At 34.5% G+C, this 27,874-nt stretch overlaps 1 protein-coding gene across 1 annotated transcript in view; it reads right to left on the bottom strand.

Annotated features, from left to right (window-relative positions):
• Positions 1-25,563, bottom strand: part of conu (Rho GTPase-activating protein conundrum) — an 81,434-nt gene extending 55,871 nt beyond the window's left edge. The window contains exons 1-2 of the mRNA XM_073091664.1: positions 25,011-25,563; positions 9,735-9,882 (exon numbers count right to left, since the gene is read on the bottom strand). Of these exons, the coding sequence (XP_072947765.1) occupies positions 9,735-9,882; positions 25,011-25,022 (160 nt within the window). The 5' untranslated portion in view covers positions 25,023-25,563. The remainder of the gene's footprint in view (positions 1-9,734; positions 9,883-25,010) is intronic.
• Positions 25,564-27,874: the final 2,311 nt, after the last annotated feature.

Here is a 27,874-nt window from a genome sequence, read left to right as displayed (position 1 = left end):
TGCCTCGTGTCATTTCTCTACATTACCACGTCTTCCAAACCAGTACCTACACCTTATGAAGCAGGTATAGCATCGTTAGTGCTAATCAGTCAAACCAAAAAGGGTTTTCAAAATATTCTCAGTTAGGAGCTCCTCATGAGAACATATGAAACGAGCGCGACAGGCGATCCCGTTACGAATCTCATTCCGACGTAACGGACCGGCGCACCACCGCTCCACTGCTACCAGTATCAATCGATTGCTGTGGTCAGCCTTACTTAATGCTTTGTGTAACGCCACTTATACATAATGATGTATTGTTGGAGAATTGCGTTACTTTGCGCTTCAGTAGAGCCTACGATGCTATTATTGTTTTGATGTGAAACATCTATTGGCGCGCCTTGGGGGTACTCGTATGGTGTGGCGATATGATGGTTTCGTATACCATCATATCGCCACACTCATTCTTGTGTGTGTGTGTGTGTGTGTGTGCGTGTGTGTGTGTGTGTGTGTGTGTGTGTGTGTGTGCGCGCGTGCATGTGCATGTGTGTGCGCGCGCGTGTACTTATTTAACTCTATAATAACTCTAATATAAATACGGTTTTATAAAAGAAAGTTTATAATAACAATTAAATGTCTGAAAAGCACAGTAAGTCAATCTTAGATGCAAAACTAAGTTAGAATGGTTAATATAGATCTTAAGGCTGATCTCGCCCGTGAAACATGAGCACAGCATACAGCAAACGCTGCTATTTCTTAAAAAGCTATTCTAGTTATGGATACTTTGGTATGTGGTGTCCACACGGTTGGACTCGAAAGAAATCTATCATATTCATCTTAAACAACAACTCCATACTTTGCAATATTAGAATATTTTCCGGTATATTTTGCACGATACGAGTAAAAAGAGGTATCCAAAATACCTATATAATATGTTTCTTTTTCTTCAGAGTTGCGTTTCACACAGAGCATTTATCTTAAACTTGTGAATAAAAACGCCAAAACCATACTACATGAATATTGTTTTACATATTTTAGTATATATATGTAGACGTCGTGACGTAGCCTAATTGTTTAAAAAAGCTGTCGAACAGGAAGTATAGCAATTTACCTCCTTCATATTTTCTGACCGTATTTCGTCGTTTCATATTCGTATTCTGCGAATTTTAATTAACATATTGGTATTTTTATAACGCGAAATGTGATTTAACTAATTTCCAAACAATTTGATGTTTGAAATGTATTTTGTTCGATACTGAGTGTTATTATTATTCTTTGCATGGAAATAATAAAAATAATTTCAGGTACATTGAATTGTAATACTTCTTTTATAAAAGTAGCAGACAAGCATTCAGTCCATCTGTTGATAAGTAGCTACTGTCACCCATGGACGTCTGTAAATATCCCCAGATAACATTAGCTTCCATACCAAATCTGCCACAGATGCGCTACCCCTGAGGACTAAGATGAAATACCTCGGTAAAGTACGTCTCCCTTACCACACAAAATGAATTAATATCAATGATTGGAGTTTCAGACGCTTATCTAAATTTAACACCATAAAGAGTTATCACTATACGAGTTTATCTCTAGTAAACATTAAGGTTGAGACAGCCAAGATTGCGTTGCAACCGCTCTACTCATTAGGCATTAAGCATTGGGCAGGTTTATCTAACTTGGCGACGGTTTCCGGTTCGAGTCCCGGACGCGAGCGCCGCGATAAACATTCATGCCCTACATGCTTACTTTATAAGGCACAATAATAATACGTATCGAGTTTGTGATAGTGCCAATGCTTTTGAGCGAAGCCGTAACTGTTAATTGATATACCTATATCTACTTAAATTAGACTATGAACAAATAAGATGATTAAATAGAAGTTAGAGAAAAATGATGATTGAAAGATTCTAATATTAGAATATACCATACACGGATCACGGACTGATCAACATTTCTATACAGAATCCATTTTTCCCTAATAAAATATACCTACTAAGAGCTATCCTACCCACGTCAGGTGCGGAGTGGAAGTTATTTTCCTAAAAGAGAGCCTAAATAGAAAACCAAATGAGATATGTTAAAGATGCAATAGCCTTAAGATGCATTTGGAGTGGTTTCCTAAAACAAAAACATATTCAATCTGATTACAAGGAACTAACACTTTAAATGTGTTATTGTTATAATTACTTATAAAGATAAAGTTTACAACATTTTTATGTCAACACCAGAATTTGCAAGTTAAGTACCGATTAATTTTGAATTCAACGAACTTATTAATTAAGTGCGTTTTAATTCTTTTTTTGTAGTCATAAAGCGAAGCGGCTGTCAAAATATTGCAAACACGAAATGAATTGGACAATAAAGCGAAACATAAAACATATTAAGCGGCAGTTAACAGCTTTCGAAAGAACGAAATTCGTGATAAAATCGTAACTATTACGAGAATATCTGTTATCATACAAACAGCCGGGTTTTTTGCCAAGGGATAAATGGAGTGTTGGATCATAGAACATAGGACTGAACACAGATTTTTAAAGAACTCTATCAATGTGGTTTATAAGAGTTTACTTATCTTGAGACTAAAAGATGAATAGAAAACAAACATGGTGAAACTTTATTATTATCGAATTCTAAGCAAAAATTAAAGTAGAGGTAATTAAAGTACATTGGTGATAAACTTTATTATTATTATTCTGAATGAAATCATCATTAAATAATAAAAAAATCACAGATTTATTTACTAACAAAATCGGAATGAAAACATTCACAATTTGTAGGGTTTGTAAGAACAAATCTCATAGATAAATCCTTTAGCTATATAAATCATTGTCCTTACAAAATGTACCATCAGACCAGCAAGATGAATACGATTAGTTCAAGAAAGCAATCGATTTAACAAGCAACCGATTGCGATTGTATCAGTGCTTTCATGCGTCAGCCTTGGGCCGCATTCCTTGACAGGTTTCGTTGAGAAAACCGGACATTTCGCCGAAGACTGCCACCATTACGTGTCGAAGCTCCATGGACTTTCCTCGTTTGAAACAAAGAGAAATGCGTAAATCTCTAGCGTACCGCAAGCTAACTGTGGCTTGGCTGCGAATAGTTCTTATACACCTAACGAGCTTTTGCCCGCGGCTTCGCTCGCGTTACGAAGTAATATTTTCATCCCCTATTTTATCCCCTTGGGGATAGAATTGATCAAAACCCTTTCTTAGCGGATGCCTACGTCATAACATCTACCTGCATGCCAAATTTCAGCCCGATCCGTCCAGTGGTTTGGGCTGTGCGTTGATAGATCACTATGTCAGTCACCTTTGAGTTATATATACACCTAATAGAAACAGCAAATGTTCTTTAGTTATTGTCGTTCAAATGTCGAACTTACTTAAAATTAACAGCGCAGGAGTCTAGCTACCTGAGATAAGTTGGGTAAGGAAATAGATACCTTGTCCTTGCGAGCTGAGTTTGACCGCCTCTCATACATACATAAGTCATGCATCACACCGTATTGCAGATTAAAATGAGAACAAATTTATAATAAAATGAAATGAAAATCTAAAATTAGACGTAACAATTTAAACGTAATACAGTAACACACATTTGGTATAAAATGTAAAAATATTCTCGCAATATAAGATAAAATATGTTTCTTGTATACCCTACATATTATGCATAAAAATAAATGCGCAAAACTTTTATCTCAACACTATCTGTTTAATCGACACTATCTTTAGAACGCTCAAAACCCAGTTTCTGTTATGATATTAACTATCGTCGCTAACTTCACTTCTTATCGATGTAAGCCATCAGTATGCGCACAAAGATACGAAACAAATGCTTGTTCAGCTTCTGACTATATATGGTCAGTTGTATACAATATTTTGTAACTGTTTCTTAAACACACCTTGTCTACGGTAAAATTTATAGACGTAACCCGCTAATTGGAAACGACGCGAAGCGACAAATTCTTACTGGAATTCGTTATTAGATATTTCAAGAATATTTCGTCCCAAAATATCAGAAAAAATCGGTTAGGTAGTAAAGGTGTAGGAAACAAACAAACAAACTCACTTTCGTATTTCGTATCTCGTCAATCATTTTATCATCTTCCAGTCTTCTCAAGTCATGAAAAAGAAAGGACCAACATTAAAATTGACTTTCGCGAAAAATACCATGTATTTTATTTTATACGCGAGTTAACATAATAATATGAATTTATATCACCAACAGATTTTACCTACATTGTATATGTCCCATATCTAAAAGCCTATCGAATGTAATACTCTAACCTTTATAAACATGAACCCTTTCACCCTTATATTATGTAACTACCCATTCGTAAATGTTAGTAGGACGAAGTGAATAGGAAAGCAAACTAATACGGTTATTGCAACATTTCCTTAAAATAATCGCAGCATTTTAATCACACGGATTGTAACGTAATAATAATAATCTTATCTAATAGAAATAGCAAAAGAACATGAATAAGTTCATATGATGGCTTGTGAGTATATAAAGACATTTTTTTAATAATATAGGAGTAGCAGACAAGCACGCAGTCCACCTAATGGTAAGTGGCTACTGCCGCCAATGGACAATGGACATCTGTAACGAACCCCAGATAGGATTACATATTCCTACCTGAGTTCGGCCACAGATACACCGCTACCTCTAAGAACTAAGCTGGAAAGCGTCGAAAATGTATGTCTCCCTTACCACATCCTTCAAAACAGAACACAGCAGCGCTTAACACTACTATAAATTGGTGTGGCGGTGGTGCCGCCGGAGTTGAACCTCAAAGGGTTCTCCCACATTCATCACCACCTGAACATAACAGCGCCAACAAATTTCTATGCGACTGACACTTGATGCGTCACAGCATATACATTGCATACGTAGAAACGAGCTCGCAACTATTTCACAAACTATGTTACATAAAATAAAAAGTGTCGGCATTAAACACAGTTAATTTCTAAGAATCATAGCAAGATACCGGTTTGGCGTGGTTTCTAGTAATTCATATCCTTGCGTTGCATTTTTACCACCGTTACATTTTTTTTACGTTTCACTAACGGCTTCTTACTACAGTTAAAACGCTTAGAAGGGATTCCATAAATACAATATTTTCTTACACAGTCATCGACGTTTACAATGATACATCTTTATCAATTCATTTATCACATATCCTTTATAATAGACATTGCAAATATCAGATGCCATTATAGAACTCAAAGAAAGACTGAATATTTCAAAAATATAAAAAAAAATGTAGAATAAGTATTCAAAAGTCACGTTAATTATCAAAAACCAGCTATTATTGTGCTATATACATAATCAGTGTAATGTGACTGCACTTAACTACATTATTATAATTTTATATCTATGTAGCACATACACCATTTATCTTTGTTTGAATAAGCATACAATATTATCTTTCTATCGTATAGCTATTGTATTTAAACCCGTTACCAAGCGAAGCTTAAACTCTTATCATTATTTTATAATGATAGGTACTCAAGTATTTTTTTAGCCCAACAGTGAAACGGTGTAATGAGTTTTCTATTTGGTTTATGTAACATTTTCAAGACTGAGTACAAGACCGCGTGGAAACGGGCCGTGCCTGTCAATATACATTGTAGGAATAGATCGTCATAGTCGTAGGACAACTCGGATTTAACAAATACCAAACCTTACAAGGCAGCCATTTCAAGTTATTCACAAACGTTATTTACTATGAGCGCATTTCAAATCCGTCGTTATACTGACTGATTAATTTGAAAACTAAAACGTATAGATTTTTTTCTGTAATGCAGTTATAATATTTAGACCATATGTTATTCAAATATGATAAAAAGTGAATTTCGCATTTTTGAAGACGAGATTTTTTAGATTTCGTCTGACACGTACAAATAATTCATATATGAGACCTTGCCCATGTATGGCATCAATTTGGGATTACAACTATTTGCCGTGGGTCTCAGAAATTATCAAACCCGTTGTTATTTGCATTACGAATGCCTCTTCAAACGGACATGTTGTCATAACTTTAAAGTAAACATAGTTTAAATGACAATATGTTTATACAGTGAAGTAAAGAAATATACGAGTTAAGTGCCTATATTGCAGAATGGTTTGGTCTATGAAATAAGTAAAATATCGTAGAAATTTTAATGTTTACTTAACAATTTCCCAATGAAGATGGAATGGCAGATGTGGTTTAATATTAGTAGATGAAGTCGGAAAATTCTGGATTAGAGCGAAACCGGAAACAGGAATGTCAAAGACAACTAGATTTAAACAAAATCAACTCAAAATAATAATTCGTTTTAAACTTATTAAGCGCTTGTGCAACTTTCATCTTTATAGGCATTTTACTAGTAATCCGAGGTAACAATTAAAATCCAGATACAAGTCTCATTTATCAAAAAGAATTAAGTATTCTTGTTTAAAAATTAGAAAATTAAACATCATGAGACGCGATTTATCTCATTATTTTAAACTTTTACATCTCAAACTCTAACCTAGATCTCTACCTACCCTTACTTAACCGACTTATATTCCACAGTCCAATGCACGTGATATTCTATAGCATTTAATACTCTTATCTATGGAATATCTTCGCCAAAGACATGATAAACAACTTAGCGCATCTGTCATTCACATTGCATACACTTGAGACTATTTCAAGTCGAGCGATCTATCCCTCGTCTAATTTCGACACTCGATCATCGTTACGTGATCGATTAGCAAATCTATAATTAATTGCTTACATAATACTTGCCGATGAACTAATATTTTTATTGCAATTGCATCTATAAATGTACTATTTGAATACGATAAATTAAATTGGGTACGGTGTGAATGCTACATTTTAGCAAACTGTACCAGAAAAGGTTTTTGAGCATTGTACGAGTAAGTGCCTTAGACCGCGAACTTATCAACCCCCTATTGAAAGATAAGTCAATATCTTTTTTATTTTTCAATACTCTCTCCCTCGATTTAGATGCATTTTTCATACCGTGAATAGGTATAAAGCTTTTAACCTATTAAAAAATCTTAAATTTTCTCTACAAATGGCGGCCTTCTCATAGTCGTCGGAAAATCTTCGCCCTCGTAATGGAAAGAATTACATATTATAATGATGTAATATCTTTAGATTCGTCTTGGTAGCACCAGTGATACTGCAAACATCTTTTTTTTTAAATTAAACTAACGTCCTTAATTTCATTTTTTCTGGGCAGAATACGCGATTTATTTACGCAGTTGATATTCTTGTTTTTGCAAACATATTACGTTACGATAAATGAAACAAACGCAATAATTATTTAATTTGGAGAATTAAACCGGTAATTTATATTTTTAAGTCGTAAAAATATTTTATTGCTAATTATATTTAATAAACCTCGACATTACAAATGGCCTTCGTACTTAGAGTGTGTTACATTAAGATGAAATATATATTTTGTACAGTTCTCATACGTAGACTTGGCCATTGAATTTGATGTAATCTAAAAATAATAAAATAGATAAAATTACGTGTGACATCGTCGTTTTTTTAAAAAGTAGTACTTTTGCAAAAGTAAATAAAATTATTGCATATTTATTGTTCTACCTAAGGACATTTAAATCCTAGTATGAATAAAGATGGTACACTCCTGTCTGTAGTAATGGTTGGGAAAATAACTTAATCTGCTAGTAAAGGAGATGTTTCATTTTCGGCCATCTGATGTACACTATATCTAAAAAACACGAATAATTTGTATAATTGAAGAAAAATACACATATATTTTGATAACCTAAAGTATTCCTGTTTAAAAATATTTAAAATAAGCATTCCACATTGAAATATTAAATACTAGTTTTTGCCCGCGGCTTCGCCCGCGTTTAAAAGAAAATAATATGACATATAATGGATTATGATATGAATATAATCGATTTTTTGGTCCAAAAGATCGATTCTCCGATTAATCGATCTTAGATCGCCATCCCCAGTTCCCGTGGGATTTCAGGAATAAAAATTATCCTATGTTCTTTCTCGGGTCTCAGACTATCTTTGTACAAAATTTCATTAAAATCGGTCCAGTGGTTTAGGCCTGAAGAAAAGACAACCAGACAGACAGACAGACAGACAGACAGACAGAGTTACTTTCAGATTTATAATATTATTAAGGATTAAGGATTAAGGATGGCGGAATACTGTCAGTGTCAAGTTTTCAAAACTGTCGATGTCGGTCAGGGAACCTATGTGTACCCCACACATAGGTTACTATACTCTTTGGGTGTCGGTAATTCTGTATTTCGCTGTTTTTGTCGTAAAGTTATTGTTACCTTAGTACTTTACAACCTGGCTTTTGTTTTGGGTATCCCGTCATTGTTTCTGAATTTAATTAATTATTTATAATAATTATAACAAAACCTCCTTTTAAATAGTATCAGGTTTTATAGATGTAAGTGACATGTCAAATTAAAAAAGAAGAAGTTGTCAATTTGATATGTGTAAAAGTGGATATATACATAATTATATAATAGTGGAATCCAATGTAAACGTTGAATAAATAAGTACTGATGAGAAGATTCCATTTCAACCCTGAATACGTTTCTGCTCTGTGCTGCTTACGATTTTGGACTGATTCTAACTTACTTGTTTACCCAGCTTATGTTTTATGGACTCTTGTGATTTTCGTGCGACCGCTGTGGATTGTGTTGACAAGGATTCAATATCATCAGGTAAAATATATATCAGTTAGTTGTATTGATCGTGAAATAATCGTTAATAATTTTAAACTAGAGAAGCTAATCTTTTTACATTTCTCTTTTTTTTAGATAATTACAATAGCAAGACAAGGACATTCTTGGGATGACAAAATAATCAGTTATTATTGCAACTGCATCGCTGGGCAACAAACCGTACTAGTAGGTAGCTGCGCTCACATTATGACCATTGTTTGATGTTTGGGCTGAGCTCGTCACAGGATATTACAGAACCTGCTACATGATCGGATAAAAATATTTATAAGAGAAGATATTGAAAATGAATAAATAACGTATCTAAGTGAAGAATAAATAAAATATTATCTAGATGTGTACTGAAAGTTGTTTTATTTACACACTTAAATGTTTTAACTAAAATAAATTGTTATTGAAGTACATATTTTGGTATGTTTGTTTTAAGTCAAGAGTTATGAAAGTAAATATAATTAATGTTTATCAAATATAGGTATTGTATCTCAATACATACAATACAATATTTATAGATCTACGCCCATTTGCGTAAAAATATATTTAACAGTAATGTATATAGTAAGTTAAAATAGAATGACAGATGACATTATTACGGTAATCACTACCGCCATGATGATTTTCCACTGTTGTGTTGCAAGTTTAAATGTAAATTATTGTTTTTAAACAATAAAACGGACATGATTTGAAGAAAATGAACCCCTACGAATTGTTCTTTGCATGTTTTCTTAGTTTTCAGTATAGTGTACTAAAGGTGGCCGGGAGCCCATACATTTTGAAACATCTCCTTTACAAGCAAAATTTTAAAAAATGATCATAAAATTACGTGGTGTGATATCTTCGTTCGTCAAAAAGTACTATGCCGATATAAATTATATAGGTACTTATATAAAATAATCGCATATTTGTTACCACAGATCGGTTTCGATTCGGTGGTAGACCTGTCCATGAATTACAATGAACATTTAACGTCAAATGGACAGCTATTACACGTTTCTTTAAGTTTAGGCACTAACCTTCATAATGGTTGTCTTCATCTTCATTGTGGTGAGCGGTGGTGATCTGACGGTAGAGGTCTTCATACTCTGCCCAGTACGCAGCCAGCGCAGCAGGGTCGGGCGCTCGCGGCGGCAGCGGCAGCGCCATCCGGATCTCAGGGGACTCCTGGAAAGACAACCTTATTACAGACTTGCTTGTGTTTGAAATCTTGTGTATAGATTTTTTATGTTATAGGAGTAGCAGACGAGCATGCAGTCCATCTGATGGACCACATGGACATGTGTATTCAATCCCAGATAGGATTATATATTCCTACCTGAGGTCGGCCACATATGCGCTCTACCCCTGATAACTAAGCTGGAACGCCTCGGAAAAGTATGAATCCCTTACCACACCCTTCAAACCAGAACACAGCATCGCTTAACACACTGTTATGAGGCAGAATTAGGTGTGGCGATGGTGCCGCCGGAGTCGAACCACAAAACGTTCTACCACCTTCAAATTATTTTATTATTAGTATTTTACTAGTGTTATTTTCATGATAAGTTATTTTTATAACATTAAGTTCTTATTCTTCTATGTAGAAACTGGCTGGTACGATTGTACATATAAGTAAGCATATTAAAAAAGAACGTTCTTGATGTTAGTGTTATATTTTGCGCAGGAATAAAAAAGTTGTAAATTAGATCAAGAAATAGTTTTATTACGTCAACACACGAGCGTCGAGTAGGTTTCGGTGGAAAAGTGTCTTAGTCGTCACTAGTGGCAACTGACCTGTGATTGACTTTAAGTGGAACCTTGTAAATATGGAGTTGGACCTAAATAATCCTATCGCGATAAGTCACACATAAACAAAAACATAAACGTACAAAGCAGAAATCCAAACTCTTCATTCCATTACCAATATGAGTGATCCACCACGCATCATGCGATTTTGAAAGCAATTTTATCAAAGTTGCAATTAAGTACAGCGGTTCAAAGTGCTAATTAGGCCTCAATTTGGCTTCACATTATCGCACCCAAAAACAAATGGTCGACCTGGTTTCACGGAAATGGCGAATCAAGAACCGTAAGGTAATTTCTTATTTTCACTCGGTAAGTGTTTTTGCGAATATAGCACCGAGGCTTTTAGTGCAATTCTGTGTTAGAAAACCGTGTTAGTGGCTTCCTCCATGAAACTTTAGAAGATAAATACCTCAATAAGGTAGTCGTTGGCATACTTGTATACCTTAATAACAAATGTTCTAAAAATAACAAAGCATCGATTTGAGCCTCATATTGAAGGCCTGCGTCGATTCATAGATTGCCGGCAGACATTGTGTTGCCATATAAATAAATAAATGTTAAGGGTGAATAACCCTTATCACTAAGGTGGTAGAACCCTTTGTGGTTCGACTCCGGCGGCACCACCGCCACACCTATTTCTACCTTATAACAGCAGTGTTAGGCGCTGCTGTGTTCTGGTTTGAAGGGTGTGGTAAGGGAGACAGACTTTTCCGAGGCGTTCCAGCTTAGTCCTCAGGGGTAGCGGCGCATCTGTGGCCGACCTTAGGTAGGAATATTTAATCCTATCTGGGGTTGATTACAGATGTCCATAGGCGGCAGTAGCCACTTACTATCAACTGAGTGTTGTTGTCCTTGAGCAAGAGTTGACACATACCAAATGGATGCTCGTTTTTTACTAAAAAAATATCTATTTACTTGTAAACTGCGTGCACTGGACCACAAAGTAAACAATGGGTAATCATAACGAGATTTCGGGTAACCATTAGCAAATGGCAGACAAAGGACGGAGATAATCGTAAACAAAGCATAGGCGACCGTACGTTGATTTACGAAATAACTCATTTGGACTATTAGGGTTGTGCCGATGATAAAATACCTTTATGTGGAAAAATAATCAATGACCTTAATTTTAGTTATATATAAATTGTGTGGTTTGGACAAGTAAACTAAGTGTGTTCTCAAAAAAAAAGACTATACTTTACTGAGATAGTTTACTAAAATATTTATAAAATTGAGTTATTTTTAACTTAAACCACATGGGACACAGAATAACTTTTAAACGTGTTGTTTTTAACTGATATTTCCAAAACATCGAAATTAAATTTATTTTCTAAAAGACCTTTTTGTACATCCCTAAAAATCATCGTTCAGAACAAGGGACAATACGGCTTTGCGACATGCAGCGCTGTAATTGCTGCAGCTCAACACGCTCGCGTCCTAGATAAGAAAGCAAGCGGATAAAGCTGCTTTATGGTTCAAGTAACCTGCTTGGCCCATTCATAATATGTTGATGTTATATTTAGTAAGTTGCTAGCGATACTCACCTCGGTGGTTATCGATAATCAGTCTATCTAATGCTTTGCCTACAAAGATCGACGATTTTTGTCTAGGAAATATCACATTTTGATCTTTGATAGGAAGAATTAAATGGATTGATCATGAATAACTGGCTTAAGGGAAAATGGGATGGAGAGACGTTTTAAAATCTAAATTGAAAAAAAAATCATTATTTAAATTTTTTTGAGTGTCAGTGAAACAAATCAATACCTGTCCAGCAATTATAAAGATTAATCTAAGTATATAATTAGGCCGCCACCAAAAATACATAAGTGTTTATAGTATGTTTGTTGTATTATAAAAGTAGACCAATGCGGAAGATATTCAAAAGAAATATAGTTACGTCAGCCACTACGCCAGCCGTCGAAAGAATTCTGAAAATATGGTACCAGTACCCTTACCATGAGTTTTCAAAACATCTCCCAATTTTACGTTACGTTTACTCAATCCATTATTCTGTTCCGTTTGCTTCAGTAGACTGAGTAAACGTAACAATAAGTAAGTGCTCGAGTCTTTTTGTCTGCCTCACATGTTCGCAAAAATAAGAGAAAACATAAAGCGCCATTTTGTCAATTTAGACATTTAATGTTACGTTACTGACACTATAGTTCTGATACAATCCGCTAGGGGCACTGATTGTAATTTGTATGGGCAAATACGTAAACAAATACCAAAACAGTCATATTTGTCAAAACGTAAAAACTCATGTGGTAAGGGTACAGAAGTATTTATACTAAGTAAATAGTGAGAAAACTATGGACCTTCCATCCAGCATCCTAAGCTAAATAGTAATAAACTTATTCCAAATATCAAAAAACAGATAAGGAATGTCCTTATAAGGCCGCGCCACACCTCGTTATCGGGCCTGAGCACACCATTGGCTAAACGAGGTCGAAAACAGACTACCGAGACCGCATTCCATGTAATTTGCAACTTTAATAATTTCACTTCACGGTCATCTTGTCTTATCCAGAAATATATAGTTTTAAATAAATTGTTCGTTGCGTTACATACTTTCCATTTCTTACTACGGAGGGTAATGTTTTTATGAGCGTATGTGTATACAGGGTGAATATATTTTATTATGAATATATTTATTTATTTTATTAATATATTTGTGTATACAGGGTGAATTTTTCAAATAGGCCTTCAGGCCTTCCAAATCGGAAACTATAAGGATTTTAAAAAAAATCTGAAAGGAGTTACGAGTTTATACTCCTTAAGGATTAGTATGCCGACGCAAGAGCTACGGTAGAAATAGATTTGGCGGTGGAATCTCTATGATCAAACCAAACTACTTCTGCCGTGTTTCATTCTATATCTTCCTACAAAATCTGGAAGGCCTGAACTTCAAATTAATATTATAATTTATAAATTACTTATTATCATAATATTATAATGATACTTCCATATTCTGATTTGGGTTTTCTACAAAACAGAACTTTTTGGGAAAACCTACCTAATACTTATTTATAATTATGAGATGCTAATCGGCAATTCCGTAATTTATGGAAATTGATACGCAATTCTGTATTAACCATGACAATATGGCATTAAATATTAATAATGATGTTTTTTTACATCATTTAATCTATGAAGACCCGGAACTCCCGTACATATAAGGGACATCCGGGTTTAAACCCTGATCAGGCAGACATATAAATGATGTATTTAGATTTCTTTTCTGGGCCTGAGTGTGAGTGTACTGGGTCTGAGAGTGTGAGTGTGTGGGCCTGGGTCTGATACCCATAACATGAATCCTAGAATGGGGCAACAAGTGTAGAAAGTTCACTTTTTCACTTTCTTAACACTTACACATTGTTCTCTATAAAAATGTTAATAGCTTTCATAAATTTAATAATAATAGTAATATATGTATTAAGTACTTACTAGAAACAAATATTACATTTAAAACAAATGTGAACGAGCACGCACGCTTAGACCTATCCATACACATTACATAATAAACGACGAGCGAACATTACTAAAATATCTACAGACATCTATGCAGTAAAAGCGGTAGAATCTTCGTGGCTCAACTACCACTTTTACACCTTTTCAGGTGCTTAATAATAGTGTTATGGTTTGAGGGACGAGAAAATCAAGTTAAACGTGCAGAAACACTCTCACAAACAGAAACAAAAATATTAATTAAATATATGACCTACACACCTATTACCTAATAATGAATAAAAAACTATTTATCCAAAAGCGTTAGTTTTAGATTTAGCAATTGCGTTTGATGTGCGTATTACCTAAATAATAAGTATGCGTAAAAGGTAAAAAAGTTGTTATTTATCAAGAAAACCTAAATATTATGCTATACATGAATCAGCCATTGACGTAAGACAATGGCAAAAGTGCTTACAAAGTATTTGCACAGTGGTCCGATTCTCATTATTATCTCCGATTCCCAAACAATTTATCAGTCATGGTAGTTTTAATTATGAATCATTTTTGTGCCTCAATTCATGAACATAAAAACCGAATTCTATATTTAAAATTTAAAATTATATAAATAAATATTACAAACATTGCATTACCGAATATAACGTCTAATAAGGCCTTTCCTTAACTGACATCATATTATATAATTTTATTTATGTGCAAATTAGGACTGAATAAAAATAAATAATTCATAATAAGAATATCAAATGTCAATTTGGAATCTCAATTGGGTCAAAATTGCAAATGGCAGAATCGTATGATCTATTATCTACGGTCTACGAAATATAATTGTCTCTGGTTAGTTGTACGTAAACAGTTCAATTACAGCTTCTATCTAAAAATCTTCAACAAACATAAGAAAATCTACCTAAGAAAGGTATTATGACGTAAATTAAAAATCAAACATTTGTAAGAGACCTTCAAACAACGTAAATAGCGTCGTTTAAATAATTTAACTCTGCAGTAAATGTTTGAATGGTGCAAGGCCATGGGTAATAGATTAAACAACTAGAATTTTTCATTTTTCTAAACAAAACGAAAAACGTCGTGTGTACCTATCACTCAGGTTCTAAACATATAAGATCTTACAGAAATGTTTCGCACATTAGAGCCTATACCCTATGCCTATACCAACCTACGTATAACATTGGTATTATCACTATAAAGTCATCTACATACTAAGGAAAAAAATATTTACCATCAATCATCATGTATTTTTAACTTATCAATAGTATAGTTCGGCCATTATCCTTCTTGATACCTTATTGATGAGAAAACTTTATGAGTTTTCCAAAACAAAAAATTAAATCGATTGACAAACAAAATATAAGGCACTAAACACCCGACTGTGGAGTAATGATTTCGAGCATATGTGTGTTTGTATGCCCCTAAAGCCTAAACGGCTTAATGAATTTTAACATATTGATTTGTCGTTGGATTCGCCAATAATGAAGGAGTGACGTAGGCTATATTTTGAAACAATCGGGTTTTTTGATTTACGTCAAGCATTCTTAGAACCTAGATAAACACTAAATAAAATGAAAGTTTAAAATATTATTTATTCATATTATCATAAGTATTGATAAGTAAGTGTTAATAGAGTAACATAGTGTTACAGAAATGAAAGCTTGTAAAAAATGTATTCACGGCCGTCTAACTATCGCACAAAAATAAAAGACAAACGAAACGTATATTTTCTAAAAATTACGTAATAATAGATTTACTAAAATATTTCTTCTTATTCCGCAAATATAAAAAGCAAGTCAAGCTAATATTTTCAAAAAAAAAATTGCGTAATAAAAGAAATCTCTTGTTTAACAAGTGGCGCCGAACAAGAATCTTTTACCGCTCGGCCACGGGGTTGCCGCGATAAGCGACAGCTATAAGCGGAGCGACAAACTTAAAGAATAAAGTTATTGGTGACCGATTATAGTTTACAGGTACAAGTAAGCTGAAAACCGAAACCGAAAATGAACTCTTAGGCACGTCAATGTACTAGACTAGAAATCTTCTAGTCTAGTACATTGACGAGCCGAGCCGAACGCAATCGAATATTTACGAAAGTGTGTTTCGGCTGAACCGAAAGGTATGGCCGAAACATGACCGAAAGTGAAACCGAAACTTCGCTGAGTGACAGGCGACAGCGTTTCGCGGTCCGGAACACCACGAAGACGGCCAAACCTCTGTTCGCGTCGCTTGTCGCTACTTGCTAAGCCTAAGTCCGTGGCCGAGCGGTTACGGCGAGATGGTCAGAACGCATGATGTCAGTGGCTGATTCATTTAATCTTCAATCTTGCCTATACTTGGTAATTTAGCAGGATTTGGACGTGATTTCATCGTGCGACCATCTCGATATACGATTACATAAATTAGTATAACAGTGTCTTCTTAAATTCTCGTATATACAATCCCGGTGTAAACATAATTCTTCTCCTGAACTTTTTTTATGTTTATTACTAATAGGTCACAAGCACAGACCTATATCTAAATACAGGTCTGTCGTCACACGGTTCTTAGCTATAATAAAGCGACTAATTTAAAAATTTTCCTGTCAACAAAATATAAGACCAAATTTTCCGAAAACCCAACAACTATTATTTTTATGGGCATGAATTCAGGATTCATTATTATGTTTAAAGTCAAAGTAACTAAAACATAGGTACCTACATGAGTCCATTTGCCCATTTTGACTTCATTTACATATTTTGATTTTTTTTAATAGTAGGTATGTTTCGTTATCAGCTCCTTATCAGCAATTACCCGGTCGAATTCCCGCGGAATTGTGTAAGCAATATTACGTAAACAAACACGTGCTATGTTTTTCCTAACAATAATTTCATAGTCATTGAGTAAAATTTCTCAATAACGTTTAGACCCTGTCACAGATCATTTCTCAGCTTGCGTTACGTTTAATTCCTTCACATTTTATAGATCCGTTTGACATAGACAGTATTCTACCACAGACGATTGACTTTTTATCAATATATGTGATAATCTCTATGTATTGTTCTCTACTTAGTAAAACATTATAAAACATGATTAAAGTTTTACCCATCGAGGCAGAATCATACAATCAGTACACCTATTTTTTCCTTATAACACTGTTAGGCGGTCGTGTATCCTGCTTTGAAAGATATGCGACGTCTACAGGTGACACGCAATGGTATCCTAGTGGCCAAAATTCACTCAATCGGGAGTTCGAGATTCGAATCCGAGGCATCTCTGATCTTCAAAATTAATCACAAATTCTGAGAGGAGACCCGCTCTGCAGGACAGTAAACATTGTCGACAATTATAAATGAACTTATTAATGTGCAGGTTAACATTGTAACAATGTTAAGTAACGGGACGGTGGTATGTTAACTATGTTATTCGAATACCAGTATGACCGACACAGCTGCGCTGCGTATAATTGCCGTAAGATGGCGTAACGTCCAAATAGAGCAAAATTGCACGATTATCCGAGTTCCACGAGTACTTATACATTTTTATGAGATGGAAGTAGCTAACGAGCCGGCAGTCGGTCTATCAGCCCTTCAAACCCTTTACTGGATTATGTGTCACTTGAAAAGGGACTTTGCCATAGACAACGCGCCTGGCTTCGTAATCAGTAAACCAATTATTACATTACATTAAGACGGCTTTCAGTAGGTATCTTAATGTCATGTGTGTCACCATCCTTAATAGTTCTTAATTTCTACATAATATACACTTAGGCTCTAGTGGGATAACTCTTTGTGTAATTATGTTCATTACCGCACCCTCCAATCATTACGGATATTCAATCAATGACGAGCAAAATATTGGGAGAGCATACTTATGAAATACAAATCTTTATTTAGCACCAATAATGATTAACTACCCACAACCCTAGGAAAATCTTGAAATATTCGACAAAATTCTAAAAAATAAATAATTAGTTCAAGAAGCCAGAAATAGGAAGTAGAATTTTGGAAATACCCACTTTCTATTAATTTCTAAAATAATTATCCTCCGACGCTTATGTAACATATTAATTAGATGTGAAAGTGTTACCATTTTAGGCAGATTATTTAATTAATACAGAATTAACAAAATTCTTAGCGGCAAAAGCTAATTTGAGATTAATTAATAAAATGAAAGATGCAACCAATGTAATGATGTTTATGCAAGAATTAATTGATGAGTACGTAACTAGATCGGAAATGAGTAAATCTTAAGAGCACAAGAACTGTGTGTAACATGTCTTAATAAAGAATGTATTCCAAATTAGCTGAATTCCAATATGTTTCTCACTTACACATTGTAGAAAATAAGAGAGAGATGTACAAACTTGCAGATTATGAGAAAATTGACCTCACTTTGGAGTACATTTTTGTAAAACAAATCACGTTTACTGTATGAAGAAACATATTTGGAATTACCAACGTCGATGGTCACATCAGTTTAGTTATAAATAAAATGAAAGGTGGTAGAACCCTTTGTTGTTCGACCCCGGCGGCACTACCGCCACACTTATTTCTACCTAATAACTGTGCTAGGCGCTGCTGTGTTCCGGTTTGAAGGGTGTGGTAAGGGAGACAGGCTTTTCCGAGGCGTTCCAGCTTAGTCCTCAGGGTAGCGGCGCATCTGTGGCCGACCTCAGGTAGGAATATCTAATCTTATGTGGGGTTAATTACATCTGTAAGTACCAGTAGCCACTTACCATCAGGTGGACTGGATGCTCGTCTGCTACTCCTATATTATAAATAAAAAAATATATATACCTATATTTATCAAAAAAACTGTCAATATTTGAAGGACGTTAGTAGTAGAGCGGGGTAGTACAATTGTGTGCATTTCCAGAATTTGACGAACGCACCACCGAGCGTCTAGTTGCTACCGCTGTTCTAGATGTAGGTATGTGAGAACTAGTCTTGTATAGTTCGCGAACGAACTAGTTCGGAAGAGCGCTCCCACAGACGAATTACGCGAACTACATCTCCGATTTCCCGCTGCATAATTCGTTAGCTCCTAACTTAACTAGTAAAAAAATGGCGGTAATCGAACTAATGTCGTCATATTTTATGAATATTATATATGAATCAGTAAGTGTTTTAGTGCTCAAACATTTTAATTCATGCATTCCTTAATCTTGTCACATAATCTACAAAATTCAAATCTACAAATTGATTAAAAAAAGACAGAGATTCCGCTCTTTTAGCTCATCTGTTCGTCAGTTTCAAACTGTTCGGTAAGCTGCTGGGATCAAACGAACGAAAAGAGCGACCTAGTTCGTTTAGGAGCCGCGAACTAGATTGAGCGGTCCCAGTCGCGAACTATTACGCCCAAGACTAGTGAGAACTCAAAGCAGGTAACGAATACTATTTCCCTCAAAGAACAAGAAATAAACGGAAACCACGCTAAGAACACCATTACACCAGTGACGTAACGCTTATCGGATATATCTGAGATTGTGAAACATTAACATATTTATGAATTGTGCAACTATGCTTCCTGGCAAGTCAGCATAATTGATCTTCACTTTCCATCTTCGCCAATAAGACCTAATTACAAAAGATATCCTATTGTAAGGAAATACAACACCAAATGCGTACAATGTAAATTCGTTAATAATAATTTGTACAGAGCCCAAATTCCTTGCTAGGACTACATTATAATTATAGAAAACGTTTATCGTCAACCCATTTTAGTCCCACCGTAAGGCATAGAGTAAAGTAGAGTAAGGTTTCCCTGTCAGAGTTAGAAGAGTTTGGTATAACCATAACCCATCTCGCTGGCCTTGTGTAAATTGGTAAACTTTACACACTTATGAGATTTTTTTTTCAAAAATCTGTCATGTGTTTAAGTCTCCTCGTGATGTTTTCTTTTACAGTTAAAAGGAGTGATAATCCATTTCAAAGTCGCACATACGAGAACTAACAAAATCATAAGCGCATCTAAAGGCTGAATCTAAAGCCTGGGATTGAAACCCATTGGATTGGGATAGATTCAGAAATCACTCAGATATCACTACATATAGTAAGCAACGTAACAAGTACATGGTTATTGGCTAATATATATAAGTAGCTGTGGCGAATAAACCTGACAATACGTCTCTACTTAGCAAACGTGACATAATAATTATTTATTAAATAGGCTAGACTCATAATTTAATGAATAGTAACAACAAACAACAACACTAAATATTTGACACAATGACGCGACAATTATGTCATACGACAAAACGTCAAATAGTCACGTTCTAAAATTGAACTCGGAGATTTAAATTTTTACACAATTCAAAGAGTTATAAATTTAAAATGACAGCTTTATAACTAAATCCAACACCACTTAGTTACAACATTCAATAATATTAACAATTGAACCTTTTTTAAATAGTATAAAAAGGTGAATTGAACGAAAAAATGCCGATCTCTTTCTTACACGATTGGCAAAAATACGAATCTTTAACAATAGAGCCACTTGTATAAAAATGTTAGTGTAATTTTATCAAATCGCTGTGACAATTGAGATAATTCTGCCGTTTTACTTATTTATATTATAAATAGCGATATTTTTCATATAGAGCATTCATTTTTTCATTTTGATCCCTTGTAAAGTTGTCATTGGATCAAATATTTGTTATACTTTAGAAGTAAAAAAAGACCTTGCATTCCACCTCGTATGTGGCTGCTGCTGCCCATTAACATATGTGATCAACCCCAACTTGGATAGGAGCCCTAACTGAAATCGACCAGATACGCTTTACTCCTGCAGACTAAATTGGAACGCGTCGTGTAAGCGTGTCTTCCTTACCGCACCTTTCATACGGGAACAAAGCAGGGTTAATACTTGTATTATAAGGCAGAAATAGGTCACATGGAACAAACTATCCACACTTTTGACGACCACATTTGTTTTAGGTATGGGTGTCTGTGTGTTTTTGTGTCCATGGTAGTCTACACAGGAATAACCCTAATATGTGAGTGTAGATAGTGCCTAGACAAAAATGTACCTATGTTAAATATATTGTACCTATAAACCTTCGTGTACCTGCCACATTGCGACACACTTAAAGCCTTACGGAGGTGGTCGCAGCCTATTTGCAAGGAACAATAGATGGCGTAACCAAACAACATGTCCAAGCCCATTGACATTTTAATTACACATAACAACTTATGGTGTTTAATAAGACGATCAAATAAATCTGTCATTAATTCTAAGAAGTACAATAAGTTATTTATATATTTGGTATAACTATAAGAGCTAGGTTTCTAAGTTTTCGTTTGTTGTGTGGGGAACCACAGCCGGCACAGCCCAATCTAGTTATTTGCCTGCTCAGGGCAAAAATTAACTTTGCCGTTCTCTATAGGAATAGGTCGTCGAAAAAAGTTACTCTAAACGAAAAAGCGACAATTAATTATTACACATAACTTTTCAGGGCAATTTTGCCGCCCTGATTTTTTGACTTATGGCTCCCTACATTGAACCTTGTGTATTGTTGTTTGTTGTGTCTATCAATATTTTATATGGTTTTCAACAAATCCTTTTCAGTATTTGAGACTTTGATTGTATCTACAATCAATATTCGATCTGGAACACTATTATCTTACATACTGTCACCATCATCTCATTGAACTCTACATCACGAGTTTATGACGTTTTTGTTTCTTGTCTTCAATCTTCTCGCAATCTTTATTGGACAGAATAATCACAGTTGACGTATCGGACAACGTAAGCTTGGGATTTACGGAAACTCTTGATTTGTTCTAAAAATACACATAATCAAAGTTAGAGTTGATATGAGATCACAAGGTTTTAGTTGTGAATCTTTCTGATAACCAAAACGTTATCTATCAGATTGATTTCATGAATTTTTGTTAAAAATGATTACTATAAAATTCTCGCCTTTTTTCTGTATCTATAATAAACACCAAATTTGATAGAAGACCCGTTGTAATTAAAAAATAATATGATGACTCGTCAGTTGTTTTGTAGTTGTTGCCATTTAACCCAGTTCCTGAGCCGAATCAGATAAAATAAAAAAACATGCATAACACTAAGTGGCAAAAAATTACACAGGGTCATTTACCACGATGCTCGTATAACGTATATCATGTTGTGAATCGCAATAATCGAGATCGTTATTTTATAGACAATAAAGTAGATAATGTATAGAAAAGATTAAGGTAGATTAGCAGAATAGATACTCACGTAAGACAACGTAAGGCTTCAGAGTTCAAGGCGATATACAGAAGCCATTTTCGAAGAAAAAGATTGATCAAACGAAGGCGATCACACTATGGACGTCATACTGTTATTAGCATAATATGAATATAATCTTTTTCCTTGTGTTTATTACATTATTTTACCGTATCTAATTTGTGTGAATTATGGAAATATATCTAATGCTAAGAAATCCCCCATCGATGTAGAAGATAATATAATTAACAGCAATGTGACAATTTTTGTGACTTATAAACTCAAACTTAAATAAGGACATAATTTAAAGAAGCATGTGGACTCTACCAATTCGCACTTAGCCTGCGCAGTGGAGCCTTCCTTTCACTGACAAGAGACCCGTATCCAGCAGTGGTACAGTACAGAGTTGACGAAGACTACATTAAAAATCATCGTTTTCTACAAATTTCATACGTCCAAATCGTCCAAGCGCCTAGTTTTGCACAAATCTTTGCGCATAGATGGATAATGCGTGAACCAAGACTTATCACAAAGCAGGAGAAATTGCATCGCCCGGGGCGTGATTAATGTAGCGATACATAAGCAATGTGACCATACTTCCCGATTTGGGAGGGACTTTCCCGCATTCAAGATTTCAGTCCCGCTGTCTTCAGCGAAAACAAACATGACCCACTTACGCTCAGATTAAATCAAATACTTGAAAAGTAAAGTCAATATTTTGAAATTGATTCACTACAAACCGACGACATTGACAAATATACAATATATGCTTTCATTTTAGTTGTTGTTCTAATACAACCTGTATATAAACAATTTGAGTAAAAAATATAAATTGATTAACTGTAGTGAATTACTAATAAACTGTTTTTCTCTGCAACATTCTAGAAGTGTCCGCCCTAATAAGAAGAATGGTCATGTTATGTACGGCCATTTGGAGACAACACGCAATCATGAAAACGAATATGGGTAAGTGGAGCAGCTCGAGTGGATTACGATGAAAGCTTGTACACAAGTAGCTGTGGATTTCCCAACCAGCTTTCCCAGCGCTTATCATAATCCACTTCCGATAAACAGCATTACAAAATCTCTAAAGGAAACATGAAAGTTTAAAAAAGGATCACTAACAAAATATTGCAAATATGAAAATCAGGAAGCCATTAAATATTGACAAGGAGATAATTATAAAAACAAGACACTTATCTTAAGGCGTTCACTGCCATGAATTAACGACAGTAAAAAATGAATAAACCATAAGGACACAGACATGAAAGAAACCAATCATTCATACCGCTAAAAGTAATTTAACCGCCGCATCGGAGAAAAATTAACGACGTTGCGGTTTTCAGATCGGAGATGCTATCATTATTATTCACATTCCTCTTTAATTCACACCGTCCACTTTTTATTGAACGAGCATAATCAGCTGCAGGTGTTTCATTCTTTGACATGCCATTATCATTTACAAATTAATCGGTCTTATCTATTGTATCGTGTCTACCTAGTCGTAATAAGTAATCGGAGAGACAAAACTTGTTATATTTAATAATCCATGACACAATCGCACGACAAGTTATTGTAATGGACTATTAACAAACACATGTCGAGAGTATCGAATTTATAATACCCATTCGGTAGCGATTAAATTTGCAGCGATGATAATACTAGTAATACATAACCCATTTTATTAATACAATTGATATAGAAAAATCATTATACAAAATATAAAGGTATTATTAGAGATTAAAACGACGAGGATAATGATAAAGATATGATACTTAATGTTTATCACCAAGAACTAGAAAATCCTATTTTTAAATAACCGTTTTAACGAGAAGAAAATTGACAAATTGAAAATAATTGTTCCAATGAAAGTGAAGTATAACAAATTTGATTGAAATCTATTATAAGATATAGATGCAATATAACGACAAAATCGAATTAAATTCAATGATGCATGTAAAATTCTTAACGCAACATGAGCGAAACCAGCCAACTCACTTTCATCTCTGAACGCAGACATGCGTTTGATACTATTGCTTCTATTCCAATTGAAATACTTTGAAGTAAGGCTAACAATGCTAGAAGTTTCTCTTTCATAGAATATCATCTAAATGTCTCTGTGAACAAAAATTACGTATCTGGTAAGTGTTTCAGCGATATGACAAATATTCTGATGATCTTTAATTTAAAAATAACAAGAATTACGGGAGTATGTTATGCGTAGCAAATTGGAAGTATTAAGAGATTCTTAATTGTGATAAAATAAAAATTGATAATTAAAAATTTTGATATGAAAAGCATTCTCCTTGGCGTTGTTTAAGGTAAAATGTTTTGCCATATGTGTTTCTTATCTGAGTTCTATGTACATATTGCTGTGAAGGTTACCGGATAAATAAAGCATTAACACTTCAATGGAGGACGATGTTTGATCTTTGATTACCTCAGAATACCTGACGTGATTCTTAGTATAGGTATCTATTTGATCAGCAAACAGAGTCTAATGGCATTTATATCATTCCGTCCATCTAAATATATCTGCCACTTTATCGCGTATTGCATTAACTCTCATTTAGATATCTAATCACTGTTTAAATATCTAATCATATGTTATCAGCTAGAAGCAATGAAATGATGATTGGTTAAAGCGTGTGAAATTACGCTCAATGATAAAATCTTGTACGTAAACAAAGAGTGTAAAACCCTCAGAATATTGATCACTTCATTCTTTCCACAAGATGATTAACCGTTGACTAATATTCATCGATACTCAAGCGGACTTGCATTATATGATTAATAATAAGCAACAGAAAACATTAAAACAAGCGCACAGAAACACTAACCAACTTCAGCATCTGTGATCCCAAAGAATTGCTCACACGAACTGTCAGTACAGAACAAGCCTCGTACAAACAAAAGCCTAATCAAGTCCTAATTGAACCATCAAGCGTCCACAGCACACACACTCACTTTTACCAAACTAATTATTGCAGGGGACCATTCGGAACACGAGACGAGAGTTTGTTTTTATCGCCACGCGTCCGGTTGACTGGAGGATGTTTTGTACGTAACGACGCACTGTTTCACAACACTATACAATTCGTTATTCGAAATTTAAAACAGGAACTCGTTTGTTTTCAACTTTTAAAAAATCACACGGACTTCGTCAAGTTTATTTCCCGCGAAGGAGTGGCGCGACAAGTATCAACGTCGACAGTTAGCGCGGCACTGGCGGTGGCGGGCGAGATATCGAGAATGAATCGAGGAGGCTCGCCGGCGTCGTGCCTCTCGCTCGTGCAGCCTCTGCTCCGATGCCCCCGACAGCCGACACTTCTTTGTTGCGACCTCACGCGCAGTCAACCTGCTGCCTTTTTTCCGAGTCGCTCCAGATGCATTTCGAATCCCACGATCAATTTTGAAATTAGGAACGCATCCGGCTCGAGGACCATTTTTTGTAACTAATACAAAAAGAAACACGTAGGAGTAAGTTACAATATAATCTAGAATTCTAGAAAACAATGAAATTCAAATTAGTTTAAACAAAGGCATTTCAAAATAACATGATGAAACTAGAACACATGACTGACTTAGAATTTGAAGTAAGTGTAATTAATGAAAACGCAATAACACTTGAATTAACAAATGATTCACGATACAACAAAATGTAATCGAAATAAAAATAAAACATTTGCAAATAATGATACTGTTATCGAACTGTTACGATAGGCGTTGCAGGCGAACAAACAAATAATGTCGTCACGATAACCTCAAAATAACCTCAGAAAAAAGAAATCTGAAAGTAAGGCTATATTTATGTAGTTATTTAGATCTAGTTAACAAATAAAGCCGGCCATTAACCTTCATTGTCGAAGATTAAGTGACCATCACCTTCAACGCTTATTTTACGCATGAAGGATTTCAGATGGAATAATAATATGCTGAGTTACTTACCTAAGTGGATATTACGTATGCCTCAAAATATTTGACTGTGTAAAGTACAATGGGTGGTTGTAAAGGACATACGTATCATAAAATACAGCGAGAAAAAGTTGTGTTAAGACAATTAACTTATACGATATTCTTATTAAGTTGAATATGATGAAAGTGTGACACCCTGATTAAAATAATATACTGTAAAGATTAAGATTCAATTTTAAATTCATCTTCAATTTAATTATTTCAAGGTTTCATTAAATAAAAAAGCTGCACCAGCAGAAATGTGGGAACAAATATGATGTATTTTAAAAATATCCTGTTAAAAAATAATCGTTTTAATATAAGAGTGCAGATACGTTGATACAGGGGTTGGAAGCGCTTTTATTGCTTCTATGACATAAAAAGTGTATTGCTCTTTTGCACATATAACTTGTATACCTTCAGTAGCTCGAAATTGATAAAAAGTTAACCAGATTCCATAGAAATTGTAAAACTTAAATAATTTCCGTTTATTGTATTCAAAATTTATGGTCAAATGAACTCCACTTGACCCCAGAGTTTTTGCAAACAAAAAAAAACTAAACAAAACGTGCCATTAATATTTAGTAGTTATAATATAGTCATAGTTTCAAATCTAACAAAAATGAGAATTAAATGATATACAAAATCTATAAAAACAATAAATAAGTAAGCCATCAACTCAGACCATAACATGACATTATCAAAAACATGTTCGAAACCAATCAAGGGAATTAAGTAAAATAAAAGCATATGTCGTACATTATGACTGCGACGACAAAAAGGAAATTGTGGTATTTCATTTGGTACAAAGCAAAATTGTTATCGGTAGTCTACACCAATATTATAAAGAGGAAAACTTTGTTTTTTTTTTTGGTTGTAATGAATAGGCTCAAAAACTACTGGACCGATTTTAAAAATGCTTTTACCATTCGAAAGCTGCTGCTTATCCACGAGTAACATAGGTTATATTTTATATGAAATATATTTGATAAATAGATTTTGAGGCGGTACAAACTTTGCCGGGTCAGCTAGTAAAAAATAAAATGAAACAAATTAAGGTATGCTTTTATAGAAGTGTCTTCGATTCATTTAACTCTATTTCGACGGGTCCTACGTAAACTGGTGCAAGTGCGTTTTCACAACTTTACAGTAGAGCGATTTGAATGTTCTAATGCGTGTAACTTTAACATTATTCAACGTACATAGTTAAAATTTTAAAATGGTATAATTGAATCCTTTTGAAAAAAAACTGCATTATACGTGAATAATGTTAAAGTTACTCACATTAGAACATTCAAATCGCTCTACTGTAAAGTTTTGAAAACGCACTTGCACCAGTTTACGTAGGACCCGTCGATTTACTAGTTGAATATCGATATTCTACATAGGTATAATTTCAGTCATGTTTTGTCACATTTCAAGTGCCGTATGTAAACATCTACAAATGAATGTGAACCTGATTTTCCAATGTAAATTCCAGAGTACGATTTTCAAATCAAAATAAAATTCAAGTACGATCCAGTGGACATAATAATGGTCAAAAAATTGCATCAGGTCTACATAGCCTTGAAAATGACTGACTGAGAAAGCGTCCAGTGTAATGATTCAAGGAGTCGGCGTCGCCTCGAGCCGGTTTTTGTTCAATCACCAAGTCATTAAACTTTCCTGGTGCAGTAATTGATTCTGGGAATGGACAAGTTTGATCGTTCGTCTCAAGTGTCGTGTACAGATTGAAGGTTTGCGCCTCTTA

The sequence above is a fragment of the Epargyreus clarus genome, unplaced genomic scaffold, assembly GCF_041222505.1.
Source record: "Epargyreus clarus isolate Ecla_fem2 unplaced genomic scaffold, WU_Ecla_fem_2.2 ptg000003l, whole genome shotgun sequence".
Taxonomy (NCBI): Eukaryota; Metazoa; Arthropoda; class Insecta; order Lepidoptera; family Hesperiidae; genus Epargyreus; species Epargyreus clarus.
The sequence above is the reverse complement of the archived record's forward strand: the minus strand, read 5'-3'. Positions and strand labels throughout refer to the sequence as shown.